Below are 18,378 nucleotides of genomic sequence, written 5' to 3'. Positions count from 1 at the left end.
CTCCTGGCTGCCGCTCCCTTTGTGCCTTACATCACCCCGTGGAGAAAAGGTTAATCTCACTTAATCTCACTTAATTAGTTCCACGCAACTCAGCCCTGGGTTTTGCTCCTCTCTGTGCCTTGCTGGCCTCGGCACAGCCAGGTCTTACGGATCCGTCTGCAATGAGATTTGCAAAGCAACCCGTATTGTTTGGTGGTGTGGCGAGACCTGTGTGATACTTGATAAAAGTCAAAGTAATTACGGATTAAGACTACGTCCTCATTTGTTTGGTTTTTGGAGGGTTTCACATGTGTGGTTCACAGGACTGTCACTAGCTGTAGTGAAGAGCTGATCTGACGGCTTTTAATAAAGAGACATTATGTTTACCAGAGCCCTCCCAGGTTTCAGTACACCTTGGGGATAAAACTTTGCATCTTTCTGATACCTGAATCAATTTATTTCATGTCAGAGAGAAGGAAGACAACTCAGCCTAATCTTATTTGTTCTAGCAATTTGATGTAAAAATGTCTTCCATAATTTATCAGGCATTGAAGCAAGGGGGTTTTATACATTAAATACAGAAATATCATATGCTTCTGGATATATTAATAAAGAAGACAGGATTTAACAGCAATTTATCTACAAAAAATGTTAGTTTGCTTATATTTCATTTCCAGTATTTACCAGTCATCATTGTTAGATTTTACTTATCTATCAATCAGATATATAATACAAGATACAGACTATGACACTGATATTTATTTGTTTAGGAGCAGAGATGTTCTCACTATTACTCAGTTTCCTGATTTTTAGGTACAGTGGAAATGCGGATAGACAACAGCTGAACTAACTATACATGTTCTTCCTCATCCTGATATTTAAAGTGCCTACAAATCAATACACTTAGTACTCCTATAGTAGTGTTGTCATTCACTTTTTTAAAATTCAGTTTAAAACCTATGGATTTACTATTGTCCTCATTAAACAGAAGATCAGTCAGAACAGTGATACGTAAATCCTAGGAAGACCGGTTGGTTTTGTTCTTTTTTTAATTTTGTATCATCAGACTTGGTTTAATATTTGTTAGAAGCTTATTATTTAAAAAAAAAAAAAAACAACAAAACCATTAAAATGCAAAAAGCAAGACTTCTGTCTCAGCGACCTGCAGCTCAGGTTTTTAGGCAATCCTACATCACCTTCCAGCATCATGTCCTATGTACAGCGGCAGCCCTTGCTCTCCCTCCCTCGCTCCGTCCTCCTCTCGCGCCCCATGCCACCGTACTCTGGCGCAGAAGAAATTTTGCTGTATTCTTTTGTTTGTAAAGACCCTGAGCGCGCCGGGGCGGGTGGTCCAGGTGGGGTCTACGCCCTCTTGACGCTGTTGAGGAGCTCCGTCAGTTCACTGATGTACTTGATGGTGTACTTCAGGGTTTGTATTTTGGTGAGGGGCTGTCCCCTCTGGCTGTAGACAGGGGGCAGGTAGTTGCGCAGCGTGTGGAGCGCATCGGCCAGGGTCCTCATCCGCAGCTTCTCCCTCTCGCTGGCCTTCCTCCTGCGCTGGGCGGACATCCGCACCTTGGTGCCCTTGGGCAGCCGAGCCTGCCCGGGGCTGGGCAGGTAGGCAGGGGGGAAGTCCACCAGGCTGTAGCCCACCAGGCTGTAGCCCACCAGGCTGCTGCCACCACCGCTGCCGTAGGGGGTCTCCGCCGCCGCCGGGCAAGGGGACGAGGAGTAGGATTCGAAGGAGGGCGTCGGGGATAAGCTGTGCGGAGACGAGACGGGGTGCAGCTCGAAAGCCCCCGCGGTGCTCTTCCAGTCCCAGGATGATAAGCAGACGGAGTGCTCCGAACCCAAAGCGTCTTCCATGTTTACCAACGTCTCGTGCAATTTGTCCATGCTGGAGGAGCGCTGGGGAGAAGCAATGCCCTCTGCCCGCCAGCAAAGGCTGGAGCCGCCGGCTGCCGAGACCTTTTTATGATGGAGGGGGGAAAGTGACAGAGTGGGAACGCGGGTTTGGCAAGAGGAGTTCAAAGGAGCGCCACAAGTGCTAAGATGGAAAATGAACTCCTGATGTGCTAGTTTCTTCTCCGTGATAATTATCAACCTTCAGCTAAAAAGCCTTTAAGCTAACAGGCAACAGCGAGAAAGGAGGAAAAAAAGATTATCTTCTTGCAACTAAACCAATTAAGGCTGCGCATCTACATGTAACGTTGCGCTGGGGGGATAAGTGCTGAGAGAGGAAAAAGAAAATGAACCATTTTACAAAACAATTTACAGACGTAGAATTTAAAGATAATGACCACTAGCACAAACCCTAAATTTAAGCCACTGAGCCCTGATTTCTGTGTAACTGAAGGCGATGGCACTAGAGCAGTGATGATTTGATCCACGCTGACTGCTGCTGAAGGAGTCTCTCGTTATCTGCAGCTTAATCGCGAAAGATAAATGAGGTTTATTTGGATTCGTGTGTGTTGTGTTTCTGTGGTTTTTTCTTTTTATGAGATTGCAGCTTCTCTCTGGACCACTTTGGTGTTTAACAGGAGAAAGGAGGAAAGAATAGCGATGCATTCCCTGCAGTCTGTAGATTCACTTGCTGTTTTAAATCATGACTGGGAAATCAAAAAAGGAAATCTGTAATTGTGAACAAAGTCAAAGTCCCATTTAAAAAAAAAAAAGAAAGAGGAAAATTTAATTTAAAAAAAAAGTCTAGGAAATAAAATAAACAGTGTATAAATTTTGGGCCCAGAAAAATATCTTACATGGAAATTTAGTTCAAAGTAATATACAGATTAGTTGTGTGTAATAGAAGACCAGAAGCTTCTTCTATAAAACTTTCTACCTCTAGGAATCCATTCTCCAGCCAAAAAAAACCTTTTTCAGCCCTGATTCAACGCAACAGTGAAGTTATATGTTAGGCAGTTCAAGTGAAAACATATATCCTATAAATTAATAGCATTGATAATGAGCGGTTTTCATCTCTAGGCTTCGGAACAGCTTACAGTGATGATTAATGATCTCTATTACTCTGGGGAAACGGATAAGCAGAGGCAAGGAGCAACTTGCCCAAAATCACGCAGCAAATCATGAGGGGAGCCAGGAAAAGTGTTCAAAACTACTGAGGTCTGCAGCTCTACGGAGCAGCTCGGCTGCCAGCCATGGCTTTATATCGGCCCATAATGGAAGCAAAATCTAATATAGAATGAAAAGAAGAGGAGAAAGGGTGCCTACTTGGAGGAAAAAGAAAAATAAGATTTATTTTAGAGATTCCTTCTCTGTGCACCATAATCTACTCTGAAAAAGGGAGGGTAAAAGCCTCTGAATGGCACATAGCTGAACCAAGTTGAAGCTTTCTGGAATACATCATTTCTTTTTGATTGTGAAATCCTCACTACAACCACTCAAAAAACAAAACAAAACAAAAGAAAAACCCACCCACAACCCAATACTCCTCATAGTCATTAGGAAGGCTTTTGTGATTATTTATGAGTTTGGGATCAAAATGTTGGGAAGCAGCTTGTGGGAAACTTACTGATTTTATGCTGAGAGGAGTAAGAAAAAAAAAAAAAAAACAAAAAGTGAAGGATTTTAGCATTTTAACCCAAGCTGAGAGAATTTGACCATGATGACATCTACCCCAGGCAGAAACTCAGGGCACAGCTCCCCGCAGTCAGGATTGCTTTGGAGTTTATGGTTACCTGACCATATTCGGAGCTCTGCTTTACTCCTTCTTTAAGGAAAATGAGCTGAAACAGTCTTAAGAATCACAAACGCCTGCTACAAATTAAAATTAAGACAAGGAGAATGACTGGTATTTTCTGTGGCTTCAGTCAACTGAACGAGTTTCATTGACAACGGTCACAAGGCCACAAGTTAGACACAAGGTCTAATTTAGCATAAATAGGGGATTCATTTTTGTCCCTGTTAAAATCTCCCTCCCATTCTTTTTCTTTTTTCCTCCCTATATTTGTGTTTATAGTGCCTTTTCCATTTGACGTGTCCCCTGCTCTTATTTTATGTCTTTCCCCTTTTATAGGGGGCAAATATAAAATATAAGTCTACAAATGGACAAAAACCAGGAGGGGGAGCTTGCAAATATATTTATGTGTGTGTATATCTATAAATATTTTAAAAACACACATATTGAGTGCATAAATATAAAAACTGTTCTGCTCAGCAGTTTTGATATTGGAATCAAAGTTTAATTAAATGCGGTCAAATTTAGAGGCAAAAATTTCAACAAGTCACTTGTTTGCTGTCTATAAATAATGCATGTTGCCAGTTAATTTATACCCCTAATCTATGGGTAAATTATCGAAAATGTTGCTCGGATGCCAAGGGGGAAAAGATTTTGTGCATGTCCAAGATGGTATTGCTATAAACGACGGGTGTACACAGTCAGATTTCATCTCTGTATTCTGATATAAAGGGATCGGGATGAGATTAGGCAGGGAAGAGGGATGCCAATTATAGCAATAGCTTTATCTTTTCTTATATCTTACGGGTGAATATTTAGAGCGACCAGGGCAGGATATCAGGGTATGTGGACAACTGCTCGGGTTGCGTGAAAAAATCACTGGGTCTTACACGCTTATGTTCTTATAAACTGTTCAATGGGCAAGAAAAGTTTAGAGGCTTTTCTATATTAGTAAATAATAAACGGCTAATGCTCAGACTTGCAGACTGCCTCGCAGTTGTGCATCCTGTTTTATTACCATCGTGCACCCTGCTGCTGGTTTAGCTTGGACCCGCCTAGTTATGACCCAAACGTTGCCTACCTGTGGCTCAAGGGAGGGCATAAGGGTGAGTGAAGGGTTTACCCATATGAACGCAAACTTTGCCATAACACGTGTCCTCAGAGCCAGAGAAGGGCCTGCGGCCCCGTTTGCTCTAGACGCAGCCAGGGGTTCAATTTTGAAAAACAGCCACGTATTTCTACCCACAGCCCCCAGGTTCCCAAAATGTACTCATGTGAAGTGTGCCTCAGTTTTGGCCAAATTGGGAAGCTGTGTGAGGTCTCTCCATGATCCCCGTATGATCGACAGCCTATGTAAGTCAATAGCACCTCATAGTATTTAGCTGGTTTTGGATTAGTTAGTTTTGGATAGCACTATGTTTCAACCCACAGGTATGAAAATCCACAGTTAGGAAATTATGTCTCAAAGTAGGGACAATTATAACAGGCAAAACTTAGTGGAAATGGTAGAACAGTTCCCGGTGTTGTTTTATAACAGGGCCTTAAGAAGTACCACACAGAGGAAGGCATGGCTACGGGCTGGTGTATTTTTCCATACCCTATGACTGTTTGATGCTCTCTCACTAAAGAGCTAAGAAAGTCTAGTATTTCAGGTGGCACCTTCCTAGAAAGTAAATCCATGCCAAAAAAAAAAAAAAAAAAAAAAAAAAAGTGTTTGCAATCTTTATTTTATTCTACCTCTCACAAATTTTAGGAATTCCCTTTTTGTCTGTCAGTAATGTCAAAACATTGGAGGGTAGTGAGATATGAGGCTAACACCAATGAAATACGAACTGACACTTAAAAAATTATAAGGCATTTTCTGCTTGACTGATAGTTTTGATTTTCATTTCAGAAATCTATTCTGCAATATAAAGACTAACGTCTCAGTCTTCATCTCCTTTAAAATGAAAGGTTCCCTGCTCATATTTCTGAATTCATTATGGAAGGGAGGAGAAGCACGGTTGGATGGAAGGAGCAAAAATTTTTCCATTTAAAAAAAAAGGCATGAAATAGAAAAGTTTTAGAAAAGTTTTAGAGCTTCCATATGTGTCTGATTCAGATTTTAAATTTGAAATAAGTTGTCCAGATAACCGCTGTTATCCACGAATGTGGTAGATAAATACATTTTTTTTGTGTACAGTTATTTAAGGACTGACCTACTTTTTTTTTTTTTTTTTTCCTACATTAAATTATATTTCCACCAAGCTGTGAGTTCGGTAGGAGAAACAGGCTTGTAACAATAAGTAAAAAATCATATCGGATGGGAAGAATGCAGGCTGAAACTGAGTAAACATGGATAAATGTGTTTCAACACCACTAATCCCATAACAGTCAGCCTCCTTCACCATTAGGACAGAAGCCTAGTCTTATTTTACTGACAAGAAGCAGATCATACTAATATCCTTGTAGAGCACTCGGACGATAAAGCCTCATCTCGCAGTTTGTAGCGTGAAAAAAATATCTAACTCCCCAAAGCTTTTAAAGTCGTTTCATCTCTTATTTAACAAGAGGTTTCCCGAGTGTTAGCTGCTATGCCGCCCACTCACTGCGGAGGTGGCTGCTGCCATCCTGCTTTACGGAGGCGCAGAGGAGGAGGCAATCGCCCCTATATAAAACATGGGGCGAGCAGCTGCAGGGCTCACCAACTTCAGCAGACGCAGCAGGTGTTCAACACTTCTGAAAAAACTATTTTTCAGAAGTGTTGAACACCGCAGTTTACGCCCAAGCTGGCCATAAAGGAAGGAAAGGATCTACCACATTTGTCATCCAGAGTCACATTAACCACCCGACGATGCTTCTCTCCTTTTTAAGGCTGTCCCTCAATTTGGATAGATGCATTTCTTTTTTTTTTTTTACTGAGTAGACTTTGCAGTTTTTTCCTACATGTAGAAGATGGTTTAACCTGTGTCTAACCTCGACTAAAATAAATAAGACTTCTAAGTAAGCAAGCTGGTCAACTATTACAGATTTTTTTTTTTTTTTTTTTGAGGTCAATATGCCAAAGAATAGGGATGAATAGCCAGCTACAATTCCCAGAAGGAAAGAAGGCAGTAATAGAACCAGGACTAATCCTGAGTCCAGCTCTACGAAAGGAAGCCCACAACCCTTACTATAATCAATGAAAACCGCGTGTAAATTTGATTTCTAATTGTTATTACTGCCTTTGGCCAAACAAACCTGAGGCTAACACAAGAGAAAACGTTGTTATCCGTTCGTAGTAAGACCAGAAATGGGCCAGTTCTAGTGCTGCCCTAGATGTTTAAAACCTTTAATGTTCTCAAGGGCGCAACTCCCAGATGTCGGCCAAAGAGCCTGCTCGTGGAGAAGAAACAGTCAAGCGAGCGTCATTGATTTCCCCAGGGCTTTGCATAGCGACAAGCATCTCTCTGGCATTGCCCTGGCAGGATCAGGATCTATCTATTCTCTTTACATCCTCAAATGTAAGTATTTGATCCTCCAAATAGCGGCAGTCTCTGTCGACCGACAAGTGACATCAGCTCCGCAACTCATTTAAAACATCTGATCTCCAAGCAACTGGCTTCCCAGATGAAAAGGCCTACGTGTGGAATTTACACCTACCCACCTTTTAAGTCAGGAGTTTATTACCTAGTGGTTTTCAGCTGATATTTAGGAATGTCTTTTTAATACCCCTGTTAACAGAAGTTGAAAGGAGGTTCGACTATGTGGTTGGTCTTTAATGTCTACTGGCTACTTCAGCCAGAAGGAAAGAGCAAAGCTGGGGGAGGAATGGGATATCATATATCATATGATATAAATAACAAGGTTTATTTTGCTCAGAAAATGAAAAACAACAGATATAATCAAAATAATAGAAGCTGGTTTGTTAGGAGAACTCCAATATTGTTTACTGCAGCTTCATTGTATCAGCTTTCACATTTGGTTTCAAATAATTTTGTCTGCTTGAACGAAGTTGACGTATTTCAGTTTTTCATGGGAGAGGTGGAGGATTACCCGTTGCAAATATTTCAAGAGCATCAGCAATGCCTCCTTTTCTACCCAAAAGCATGCATTCAGATTTAATAAATGATAAAGTATAATATAGTTTATCTCAAGTGTTTCTTTTCCTCTCCCCATGAGCAGCTTGATGATTGCCTTTGCCACATGTGACAGTGGTTTCACAGAGCTTTTTAAAAAAACGGGATAGCACCTTGGGGTCCCAGAGGAAGTTCAAGGTTTGTACTCTTGCTTTCCTGCTATTGCAATGGGCTTTCGCACCCTGTGCCCTAAATGGTTCATTTTGATGAATTTTCCCAAACTAGGTAAATCTTGCAAGAAATTCCAATAGCCAGGAAAATTGCGTTATGGGCTGGGTTGTGACTATTTCTAGCCGAGCTGCACAGCTGAAGCTGGGTGTTCGTGAAAGGAGCTGTTTTTCAATGGCTGTGATTGCATTTCAGCTCAGGCTGCTCCTTTTCATCCGCTGAACCCCCCTCATCTGTGTCTGCTCATTTCTGCCTCCCCCGTGTCCCAGCGCTGATGTGCAGAATTGCTGCGCGCTGCTAATAGAAACCGTGTTTCATCTCGGTGCTAAATGAAGTTATGCTCTGGGCGCAGCCTGCGGTTCAGTTTAATAATTATAAAATGGATCGATAGCCTGGGTAAGAGACAACGTACAAGTGTTAGATTACAAATTTTATTTAGCTCTTACATACTTCACATTCTGAAATAAAGCGCTGTGTGTCTGTTCCACCACCTTTCATGAGCGCATGGTTAACCCACGGGTGAGGACCATTGATTTTAAACTGCAATCATAAATTTCTTGGCAAGTTGCTAAATCTTAATTTTCATCACATTCAATCCCACAAAAAAACAAGTCTCTTTCAGTCTACTGATGAACATGAATGGCATATTAAGTTTGAGTTTGGGTTTTGCTCTGAATGCTTCCATGAATTTTGCCTAACAAATTAAACTTGGTGTTATAACAGTCCCATGAATACATTTGGGTAAAATCGTTCCCATTTTTTCATAGGTAAACTTTGCGCGTACAGCAGGTTTTCAGATTACATGAAATTGGAGGGAAGCGGTTAATACATTGGAGAGCAGAGCTTCCATTCAGAGGCACCTGGACAGGCTGGAGAAAATGATCCAGGCGCAGCCTCGGGAGGTGCAAGGAAAGCAAATGCAAACCTGTGCCGGGTGAGATGCCCAAATGCAGCAGCAGAGGCTCAGGGCCACTGGCCAGGAGGCAGCAGACCTGGAGAACCTGGTGGGTCGACAGACTGGGGAAAGTCCAGTGAAGGGTCACCAAGCTGGCCAGGGGGCTGGAGAACACAGCGTATGGGGAGAGGCCCAGGGAGCTGCGTCTGTCCAGCCTGGAGGCGAGAAGGCTCAGGGGAGACCTTACCACTGCCTGCGACTACCTGGTGGGACAGTGAAAAGAAGAGCAACCAAACTCTTTGCAGAAGTTCACCGTGGAAGAAAGAGAGACAATGAACACATCAAGTTCTGAGTCTCACAAGCCTTCGACCTTTCAAAGCTGCATTACAGGTTTCCTGCTGTACTTCTGGTGATGGAAGACACTGATATTTTTCCTGCCTGATTAGATTTTTGGACAGTTGTGCTTGGGTGACAAGGGCACGGTGCTGAGGTCTATATTCTCCACCACTGAAGACCGTGCTCCCTTTCTTTGCTTCATGATCAACTTTTATTTTTCTACCTCTAGCTTGTCCCACCTATGACTAAACATTATTTCTTTTCCTCTTTTCTCTATATTTTCTTTTCTTTTCTCTCTTTTTTTCTTTTTAAGGTTTTGTCTGTTTGATTTTCAGTTTCTTTCTCGTTCTTTTTGGTGCTTCTTGATACTGACAGGAGAACACGATGCCTTTTTAACATCCCCTGCCCATATAAATCATACATGTCTGTTTACCTGCTCAGTTGAATGGATGAAGTTAATGTTAGAAGCGGAAAACATTTAATTATCCACTTGAAACAGGCTTTTCAGGAAGTCCAAAGCACAGGTTGTCGACTAAATAGTTACAGTAGTTACAGTTACAGTATATAGTTATAAATAGGGGTTCAGTTACGGTTGTAAAGTTGCAAGAAGTCATTTTTGCAGGCCACCATTGTTTAGAAAATTCTTATATTGTTTTAATTTCTATTTTTGAAACACATGAGAGAGCAAAAAAAAAACAACTAAACTCCCACCAGGAAAACGTATGCATGGGCTAGCAAATCAAGCTGGTAAATCTATTAGGTCAAACAAAGAGAAGGTCAAACAAAGAGAAGGTAAAATGTGGAACTGGTGGGAAAAAGGGATTACTAATCAAACTCTTCTCTTGCCTTCACTCTGCGAGCCCACGTAACTGTGTGCTGCTGGCCACCCCGGCACTCCGATGAGACACAGACATCTGGTCTGCACCCTGCCTAAGTTCCTGCTTAGTTAATGGTAATTGGGATGTGCAAAATCGGCGCATGCATGAATAAGCAGGTAGACAGATCTTGAGGGCAGCTGGTCCTGGCTAAAATTCTGCTCTTTTAGGTCCACTTTGCTGCAAACCAGGGAGAACAGTAAAGCACCGTCTGGAGAGGCAGCACAATCACACGGGCAGGAAATCAGGCCACAAATGTCCTGTTCTCAGCTCTGCTGCTGATCTGCATGGTCACAGAGATCCCCATCTTCTGCTCCCTGACATCTCCCCCTGCCTTAGACATGGACTGTGTCAGGGGAGGGATTACCCCTCTGCAGACATCTTCTATATGATGCCCACCACAGTGGTCAACTTAAAGCTTCTGACACTGTCCTATTACAAAATACTGTATAAAATGGAGAAAGCATCAGAAAACAATTAAATCTAAATTGTCCAGGTAACATCATTGTTTTAAACCAGTTGAGCCCCCAGAGAAGCAATTTTCTAAAGTAAATATTGGCAAATGGGTTGTAGTAAAAAAAAAAAAAAAAAAAAAAAAAAAAGGAAAAAAAGGGAAACTTAAATTTCCCTGACATTGACCTGCCCTGTCAGGCTGGGATGCACATTCATCAGTCTCTTACTCTTATCTGGTATCTGACATTCTGTGACGAGTTGAAAGCAAAGTAACACAGATGGATAGTGCTCTCTTTTGAAGAACAAAATGTACCGGGAACTGAATTTTCAAGTACATTCAACGTGAAGTTAACTCTTAGATTGTAGGAGCAACTTTAAAGGAGAGAGAAAGAGGAGAAACAACAAAACAAAACAAAACAAAAAAAAGACCAACAAAAAGAAAAAACAACCCAAACCACTTCCAAAGGGCTGTTGGGGATTCCCTATTAATATGCATCTAAAGCAAACTAACATTTACATAGTCCTCGTTGCCTTCAGTATAGCTCAGACAATGGCCAATCAATACTCGTTACGAAGCTTTACAAAGGCTGAGTATTCCGGGGTGGGAGAGCCACATCCTCCCAAATACACTAGACAGCACGAAACCAGCTCTTTGGCCAGACACCTCCATCCTTGGCGTTTTCCCGAGCTCAGACAGGCTGTCCTCCTCCATGGAACCCAGCACGCCTTGTCTTCTTTCAGAGAAAAACCTCAGTTTGGGGAAACATCATTTGCTCACGGCACAGGAAGGAATTTCAGGCAGGCAATTTTGAATTAGTGAACGCAGCCTACCTTCGGAATCAATTCTGAGACGAGAATGAAACGAACCCCTGGCTCACAGACCTGGAATTAACCATTTTGATCCACCAGAGAAATCGGCTGATGATATTAAATTTTAGACAATCATGAGGGATACAATAGTCTTGTTTTAAATATTCAGCTGCGTTCCTCCTGAATCCTGTGACTCCCTACTTATTTTGGGGTTAAATAGTAAACATTAAGAATGTTCTTTATATATCCTGTTACACACTTGATATTGCTCACATATGCTCACAGTGCCAGTAACTCCCTATTTTTTTTCAAAGCATCCTCTTCCAGCCCGAAGATAGTTCTCCTGCCCAGAGAGTTAATTTCTTTACAATTTCTTTTTAATAACGAAGCAAAAAATTAAATAATGTTCAAGAAATGGCTCCATGGCTGTCACAGTCTTTTCTCGAGTTTGCTAGGTGCCAAAATTTTTGAAGTATCATACAGTGATAAGTTCCATTTCATCAATAAATTCAAACCTCCAGAAGCAGCCAATCTTTACGGCTCAGTGGTCTTTACATCACACTTCGTATTCCTCTAAAATCTTCCATGAGGACTTTCTCTAGCTTAAAAGAAACTCTAATAAAAGAAGTTCAACTATATCTCATCTCGCGTTGCACAAAGGCTACTCAAATTCAGCAACAGAGTATTTTCTGGACAGAAATGATAATTATTTTTTCTAGTGGACAACTTCAGGGTGACTCTCGGAGCTGCTTTTGCTCCTACATCTTCCACCTGGTAAAAAGTGCACGTAGGTGTCTGGCCGGGGCACAAGCACTGGAGGGAAAAGATCAAAGGCCTATAAATGTGTCAAACTTTCAAATGCAAATCACCTGCCATAACGCTGCTGAGAACAAATCCTTCATTATCACCATTCTGTGAAAGGCTTAAATTAGCCTGAATTGGCTGAAGAGAGCAAGAAAAAGAAAGCCATTTATCTTCCTGTGAGTTTTATTACCTTTAGATTTATTTGGCTAATGGTCCAATGGCCCACTAATCAGAATATCTGCATAACAAATTCTTCAAATGATCCATAAATAAAATATGTGATCACATAACGTTAAAGTTAAACTGAGATCTGTGACAACAGGTTATTAAAAGAGTACTTGCAATAAGCCATTCTTTTTAATTGCTGAACTATGCACTGCTGTGATTTATGTACTAACAATTATCAACTGGCTTCTTACCTTGAATTACGTTTAGGGGAATTTTTTAAAGTGCCCTTCCTAAACTGCGTGTTCTCCAGACAGATGCCATAATCATCCATATTTTAGGCTGTAATTATTCTGAAAACATAACAACTTTCTTAAAAAGTCCTATGTCTTGGGTTTTTTATAGGAAGTATTGTAGTAGAATATTTGATTGATCTAATTGACTAGAAGAGCAAGAGTTTAAAAAAAGAATTGCACTATGCTTAATCTTTATTTATAAGGGGAAGTCCTAGCACTTTATTTTGTTAAATGAACAACTGCGGAGAGGTTTTGTTAAGTGGGGTTTAACTGGGATCTTTGAAAGAGGATACACCTTGATCAGAAAGCTCTTGGTCAGGAGGGACGAGGGGTGGTCTGAGGGGAACTGCCCGGGGACCCTGCGCTCACAGCCACCTTCAGAAGGTGTCCTTGGATGGGTCTGGCGAGACCCTCCCCCCAACATCTGCGTCGGTAACTTTTATCCACACCAGGGACACTTTGTACCTCACTGGCACTTCTGTTGGTCAAAGTTTTGATGTATTCCCCCTCTGAAACATTCATCCCTCCACAGTCACCTACTTGGGTTATCTTCTGAATTATACATTTGGTTAAATGCAATATACAAACAAGAGTCTTTTTCCCAGGGGCAAGTAACAGGGTTATATGAGTTCATACAAGGTTATACAGATACCTACGTGCATGTCACGCCAGGAAACCCTACAGTTTCGAAAGCTTTTCCCCATTCACTGTCATGTCAAAGCAGTTCCAAATCTTGGGCTTCTGTGGTGAGAGTGGCTTGGCAGTTGGAAGACATTTATGATTGCTGATAGTCATTTTTTCTGCATCTCTAATTCATGGCCTCCCAACACAAAATGTTTGGGTTTGGCGCTTTTTTTCAATAAGAAAGACAAAAAGAAGAAAAAAAAAATTAATTTGCTCGTATTTTACAAGCTAAATATGCTATCACTAAGAAGTTGTTGCAAGACCACACCACTATTTTTGGAAGGAATATCATTTTCTTGAACAAATTTTTCAGTTCTGTGTACAAATTCAAGCACCGTTAGTGCAAGACCCACATGCCCATTTTACACAGTTATATTCTTCAGCTTATCAGTGCAGGGAGAGGAATGTCCTCACTGTAAGACCTCACTGGCGGGTTACAGATAGCAGAACAACCAAAGGACTAGTGGCTTTTTAAAAATTATGTATAGAATCTGCTAGGCTGCTATATGGAAATCAATCAACTGTTACAGGATACCTTCCAGTCCGCCTTCCAAACCACTAACACCAGAGACTGCAGTGTGGAAGGTGCTGGAGGAGTGGTGCTGGATAGGGTTTGTTTGTTTGTTTGTTTGTTTTTTTCTGGAAAATAGAACCAGACTTTTCAACTGAAAAAAAAAAACAACACCAAACCCCAAAATTGAAAACGTCATTGTTAATCCTGCTTTTTTTTTCCTACATTATATCTCAGAATCTCTTAACCAAATATGTTTTCTTATAGTACTGCCAAAAAGAAACATAAAGCAGGACAACAGAGTAACACATTCTATGATCTCTTATGATTAGCGTACTAAACACTGTAGCGGTTGGCAATTGACAGTCATACTGGGAGAAAATATAAATATACCATCAACTGAAAAGAATTAGAACTCACAGACAAAAATTATGAGGCTACAATTTTCCCCAACTACCTGTCTTGCAAATTCTAAGCAACCTGCAAGCAATAAGACTTGGGATTTTTAGAAAGGTAAAAAAAGAAAAGTCCAGAAAGGAGAGTGACATCCTCTTTGATGATGGCTTATCAGCAGACACCAGAATGAAGGTGTATTTGTGCTTGGAAAGACACGGAGCTGATCCCATCACCTCCACTTGGGCTTGAAGGTAAGAACACCTATGAATGTCACACATCTTGTGATGTTCAAAATAAATGCAAACTGTAACCTGAAATCATGATGTAAAAGATTAAAAAGGTAATATTGAAGCAGAAGTAGATGTTGGGCTGGATGAGCCCTACTAAAAATTATAGTAGAAACCAGAGAGGGGAGGACAGCAGTTTGGTACAGGTCTGTACAAAGGCAGAGCTGCTGAACTGAACACCTTGGGCTCTCCTGAGAGGTTATTCCCAAATTTACAACCCCAGTGCTTAGGTATCCAGGATAAATATATGCCTTATAACATCCCACTGTAGTATCTCCTGCTTCTCTGCCATATCTCCTAAGCTTCTCCAGAAAATCAGCAGCACCTTCCTCGGATCTGTGATAACCTCTCATGGCAAAACCACCTCTACACCCTGAGGCCCCCCCGGGCATCCTCCCCCTTTTTTGACCTGGCTGATAGCCCACAAGACAGCCCCCGTCACAGCTTAGGGAAGCACGCGAGCGCTGACCGCCCGGCTGCCTCTCATCAGAGCCACTGCTCATTTCTTTCCATCGGGAAGGCATGAAAAGTCTTCCTCTCTTCCCCGAGCAACTGATTATCAAAAATTTATAGCCCTGAAGCGGTCGAACTCGGTTGGAATTGGCCAGTTGTTAAAAAATATCAGTGAAGGACAAAGGGAAAGAAGCCACACGACACAAACAAGACATCTTTCCATGAGGGTCCATGCCCATAACTGGGTGGTGTGGCTGCTCTCCCAGATGACAGACGATTTGAACCCATCCAGGCCATGAACACATCTGAAATTCTCTATTTATTAAGAACCTCTATGAAAAACACCCCCCACATTCTTCTGGTCGATCCAACAGAATAACAGAGGCCCGATTAAGTCTGCTAAGCAGTAGTTCTGTTTACCCACGCTCAGGAAACTTTCAGTTTTCTATAAACTCAAAAGAATGTAAGAGACCGGCAGCCTGTTCGGCTGAGCAAGCTTTCCAGAGAGAGACGAATTACCCACAGTTAAACCACAAAAACAATTTAAGTATAGAAAAATGCAATTAATATAACTCTCCCAGTGCCATACAATCATCTCTGAACTGCTAATTGCCCACTTCTTCAGCAGCACCTCATACGAAAGGCGCCGTCTATCCCAGCAGTGCCTTCCCAGGTCATGCTGAGACATCAGCCCCATAACTAACTAGAAGAAAACAGACCATCTCTCACATTTCTGACTGGTCTTATTTGGTAAAGAGGCCATTCAACAACTACAAAAACCAGCAGCATGTCAGTCTGGATGAAGAGTCTCACAAATCCCCTCTACAGTGAGCGAACATGTGGCTGTAACTCCCAGAGTCCTTTGTTCATGAAACTCCAGACTTTGGGGAATCGGAGCCCGAGCACAAGGCTCTTCTTCACCCAGCAAACTTAGCTCATCACTGCAAAAGATTCAAAGAAAACGTCTACAAGTCATTGCAGTGGGCTGAGCGACAGAGGCTTAAAGGCTGAAGCTGCTCTGAGACCTGGCGTTCACGTTGGACTGGAAGATAGTCTGAATTCGACCTGAAACGAGGCCACAAATGTCATGTTTTTGCAGCAGATAAAACTTGGACAGTTTGCAGGGTTTGTGCTAGCTTGCCTGTCCGTTATCTGTTATGTGGTGTCACTGCCAGTGCACCACAGGGATGTGGGGTTGGAGGGAGAAGACAGCACGTAAGGTTTCATCCAGTAAGTTTGCCCCCAAATTTCTTCAAAGCAGACCATGCTCACAGTTCCTCCCACCATGTCCTAAAGAACACCCAGAGCTTGCCACAGATCCAACCTTTGTCAAGAACGTTTGGTAGGACAACTAACTTGCATCTTGCTTGGATGGAGAGGTGCTCTAGCAGAACAAATTGTGTTGTAAAATAAGATGTTAAAATAACACAAATGCTAAGATACAGCTACTTCTATGCTATCTTGGCATTAAAAATATCCCTGGTGGATGCCCTATCCCTAGAGGTGTTCAAGGCCAGGTTGGATAGGGCATTGAGTAACCCGGTCTAGTGGGAGGTGTCCCTGCCCATGGCAGGGGGGTTGGAAGTAGATGATCTTTCAGGTCCCTTCCAACCCAAACCATCCTATGATTCCGGTCAGCTTCTTTTCCTTCATTGTATTTTAGATAGACAGCTCACTCGCTTAAAATATCCATCAGGTGGAATGTTAGTAGTGTATGTAGCTGTTTTCATGGAATAAAATTTTCCAAGGTACGTCCCTTTTCCCAGCTGTGCTCAGTCTTTGAAGTGACAAAATCTCTCCAACCCCATCAAGGGAAATGGGGATGGGGGGTAGAGACAAGGCTTGGGTTTAAAGAACTTCCAAAGTTTTGGTATGTGATTAATCTTATTAAGTTAAATTCAGTATCATAGTAGCTACGATGCAGGACACATGAGCAAGATAACCGCGCAAAGAGTGGTTCTGTCACCCATCGTAATTTTGTTTTCTTGAAAAAGTTAAAAGTGTTTTGTTTCCTGAAGGAAAAAGCGTTAAATCTAGCGCCGAGTTTACTGGTTTGTCAGTAGCACTTAGGTTTTATAACAACTCCCAATAATATTCTAACCACGGTTTCCTTTTATCTGCTGATGTAATACAGCAGGGTTTGACACCTTTTTAGACATGAAAAGACTTTATCTTGTCTCAAGTAACAGCTGCCGGTCTCTCCCACCACTCTATTTCCAGGTATCTTTCTCGGCTTAAGGGCACAGCATCAAGCCTGTGCAAAGCCTCGATGTTAAATAATCCTCTTCTCAAATTAGGAAAGTTCTCTGTTAACTAGCAAAATATTTATCAGGTTCATCAATTCTATCAATAAAGTAGAAATCGGTAAACCCAATGAAAATTAATTTTTCCTTTTGTTAAGCATGTTCACACGTTGGTAAGCATTTCAGTAATATCTTCCAATGAAAAAATTTAAGAGCATGTGTAGCTTGATAGTGGGATATAGAAATGAAGTGAGTGGGGTTTTTTAATATTATATTTTTTTGCAGCACTCTATATATTCCACGTAATTTCCCTTCCTGGTTGATCCCTTGTGGACCTCAGTGAGTTACTATCACAAGGAATGCCAAATAAACATTTCCCTTTGTTAAGCTATGCTAAATAAATTTGCACCTAAGTAGCTGTTTAATACTGTTTATAAGTGGAAATAATTATATTTATACTGCTAAGACAGAACCTATGGCTCTGCCCTATATCTCTGCAGGAATGATTCAAGCTAGAGGGATGCTGACATCAGGAGTGATAAACCGGGTAAAGTACTGGGGCTGGTACCGCAGTTCTACAGAAAAACTTTCAGAAAAGTACTTGAAGAACAATGCATCCTTTCCTCACCCCATTCCCACAGCAAGTATAGTTTTATTACTTTAGACGAAGCACCCCCCTGAAAGAGCCTGTTTGGGCTGACTAGGACAGATGATAAATGAAAATATATTCAGGGTCACCAGGTTGATGCATCACATTCACTTAGGCTTACAGCCAGTTTAACATAACCTTGTGGGAATATTTCCTACAGAAGACAGTTATCTGTTACACCCCCTCAATTTATTTAACTATCATCTTCACAAGTGTGAGAGGCTGCAAAACAGTCAGCTTTGGCACGGTAAAAACAGTTCCAAAGACGAAAAATCATCCCTAACCTTTAGATTGAGTAAACTGTAGAAAGATGAGAACACAAAAAAAAAAAAAAAAAAAAAAAAAAAGGTAATTTCCCTTCTGTAACGAATCACAAGTTTAATTCAAGCAACAGTCACCCCAGTGATAATGTTCTGGTGTTTATTTGCTGCAACGAGCAGCTATAGCCTAAATGAGAGAGGGCAGTCCATGCAGTTGTTTTCACATCTATTGCTGCTTCTAAATTAGCGGCAAAATACTTGCACAAAAATGAGATGCACCGCAGATGAAAAAATTGAAATTCTTCTGCTTGTCATGCTTGAAC

At 41.5% G+C, this 18,378-nt stretch overlaps 1 protein-coding gene across 1 annotated transcript; it reads right to left on the bottom strand.

Moving 5' to 3' along the window:
• Nucleotides 1-1,341: 1,341 nt before the first annotated feature.
• Nucleotides 1,342-1,875, bottom strand: MSGN1 (mesogenin 1; the record flags this gene model as incomplete). Its single annotated transcript, XM_082480678.1, has 1 exon — nucleotides 1,342-1,875. The coding sequence occupies one exon, from the start codon at nucleotides 1,873-1,875 to the stop codon at nucleotides 1,342-1,344; it is 534 nt and encodes a 177-aa protein (XP_082336804.1).
• Between the last annotated feature and the right edge of the window lie 16,503 nt (nucleotides 1,876-18,378).

Source organism: Vanellus vanellus (assembly GCF_965231255.1).
Source record: "Vanellus vanellus genome assembly, chromosome: 3".
Lineage (NCBI taxonomy): Eukaryota > Metazoa > Chordata > Aves > Charadriiformes > Charadriidae > Vanellus > Vanellus vanellus.
Note: the sequence above shows the minus strand (reverse complement) of the source record. Positions and strands in the feature narration are given on the sequence as shown.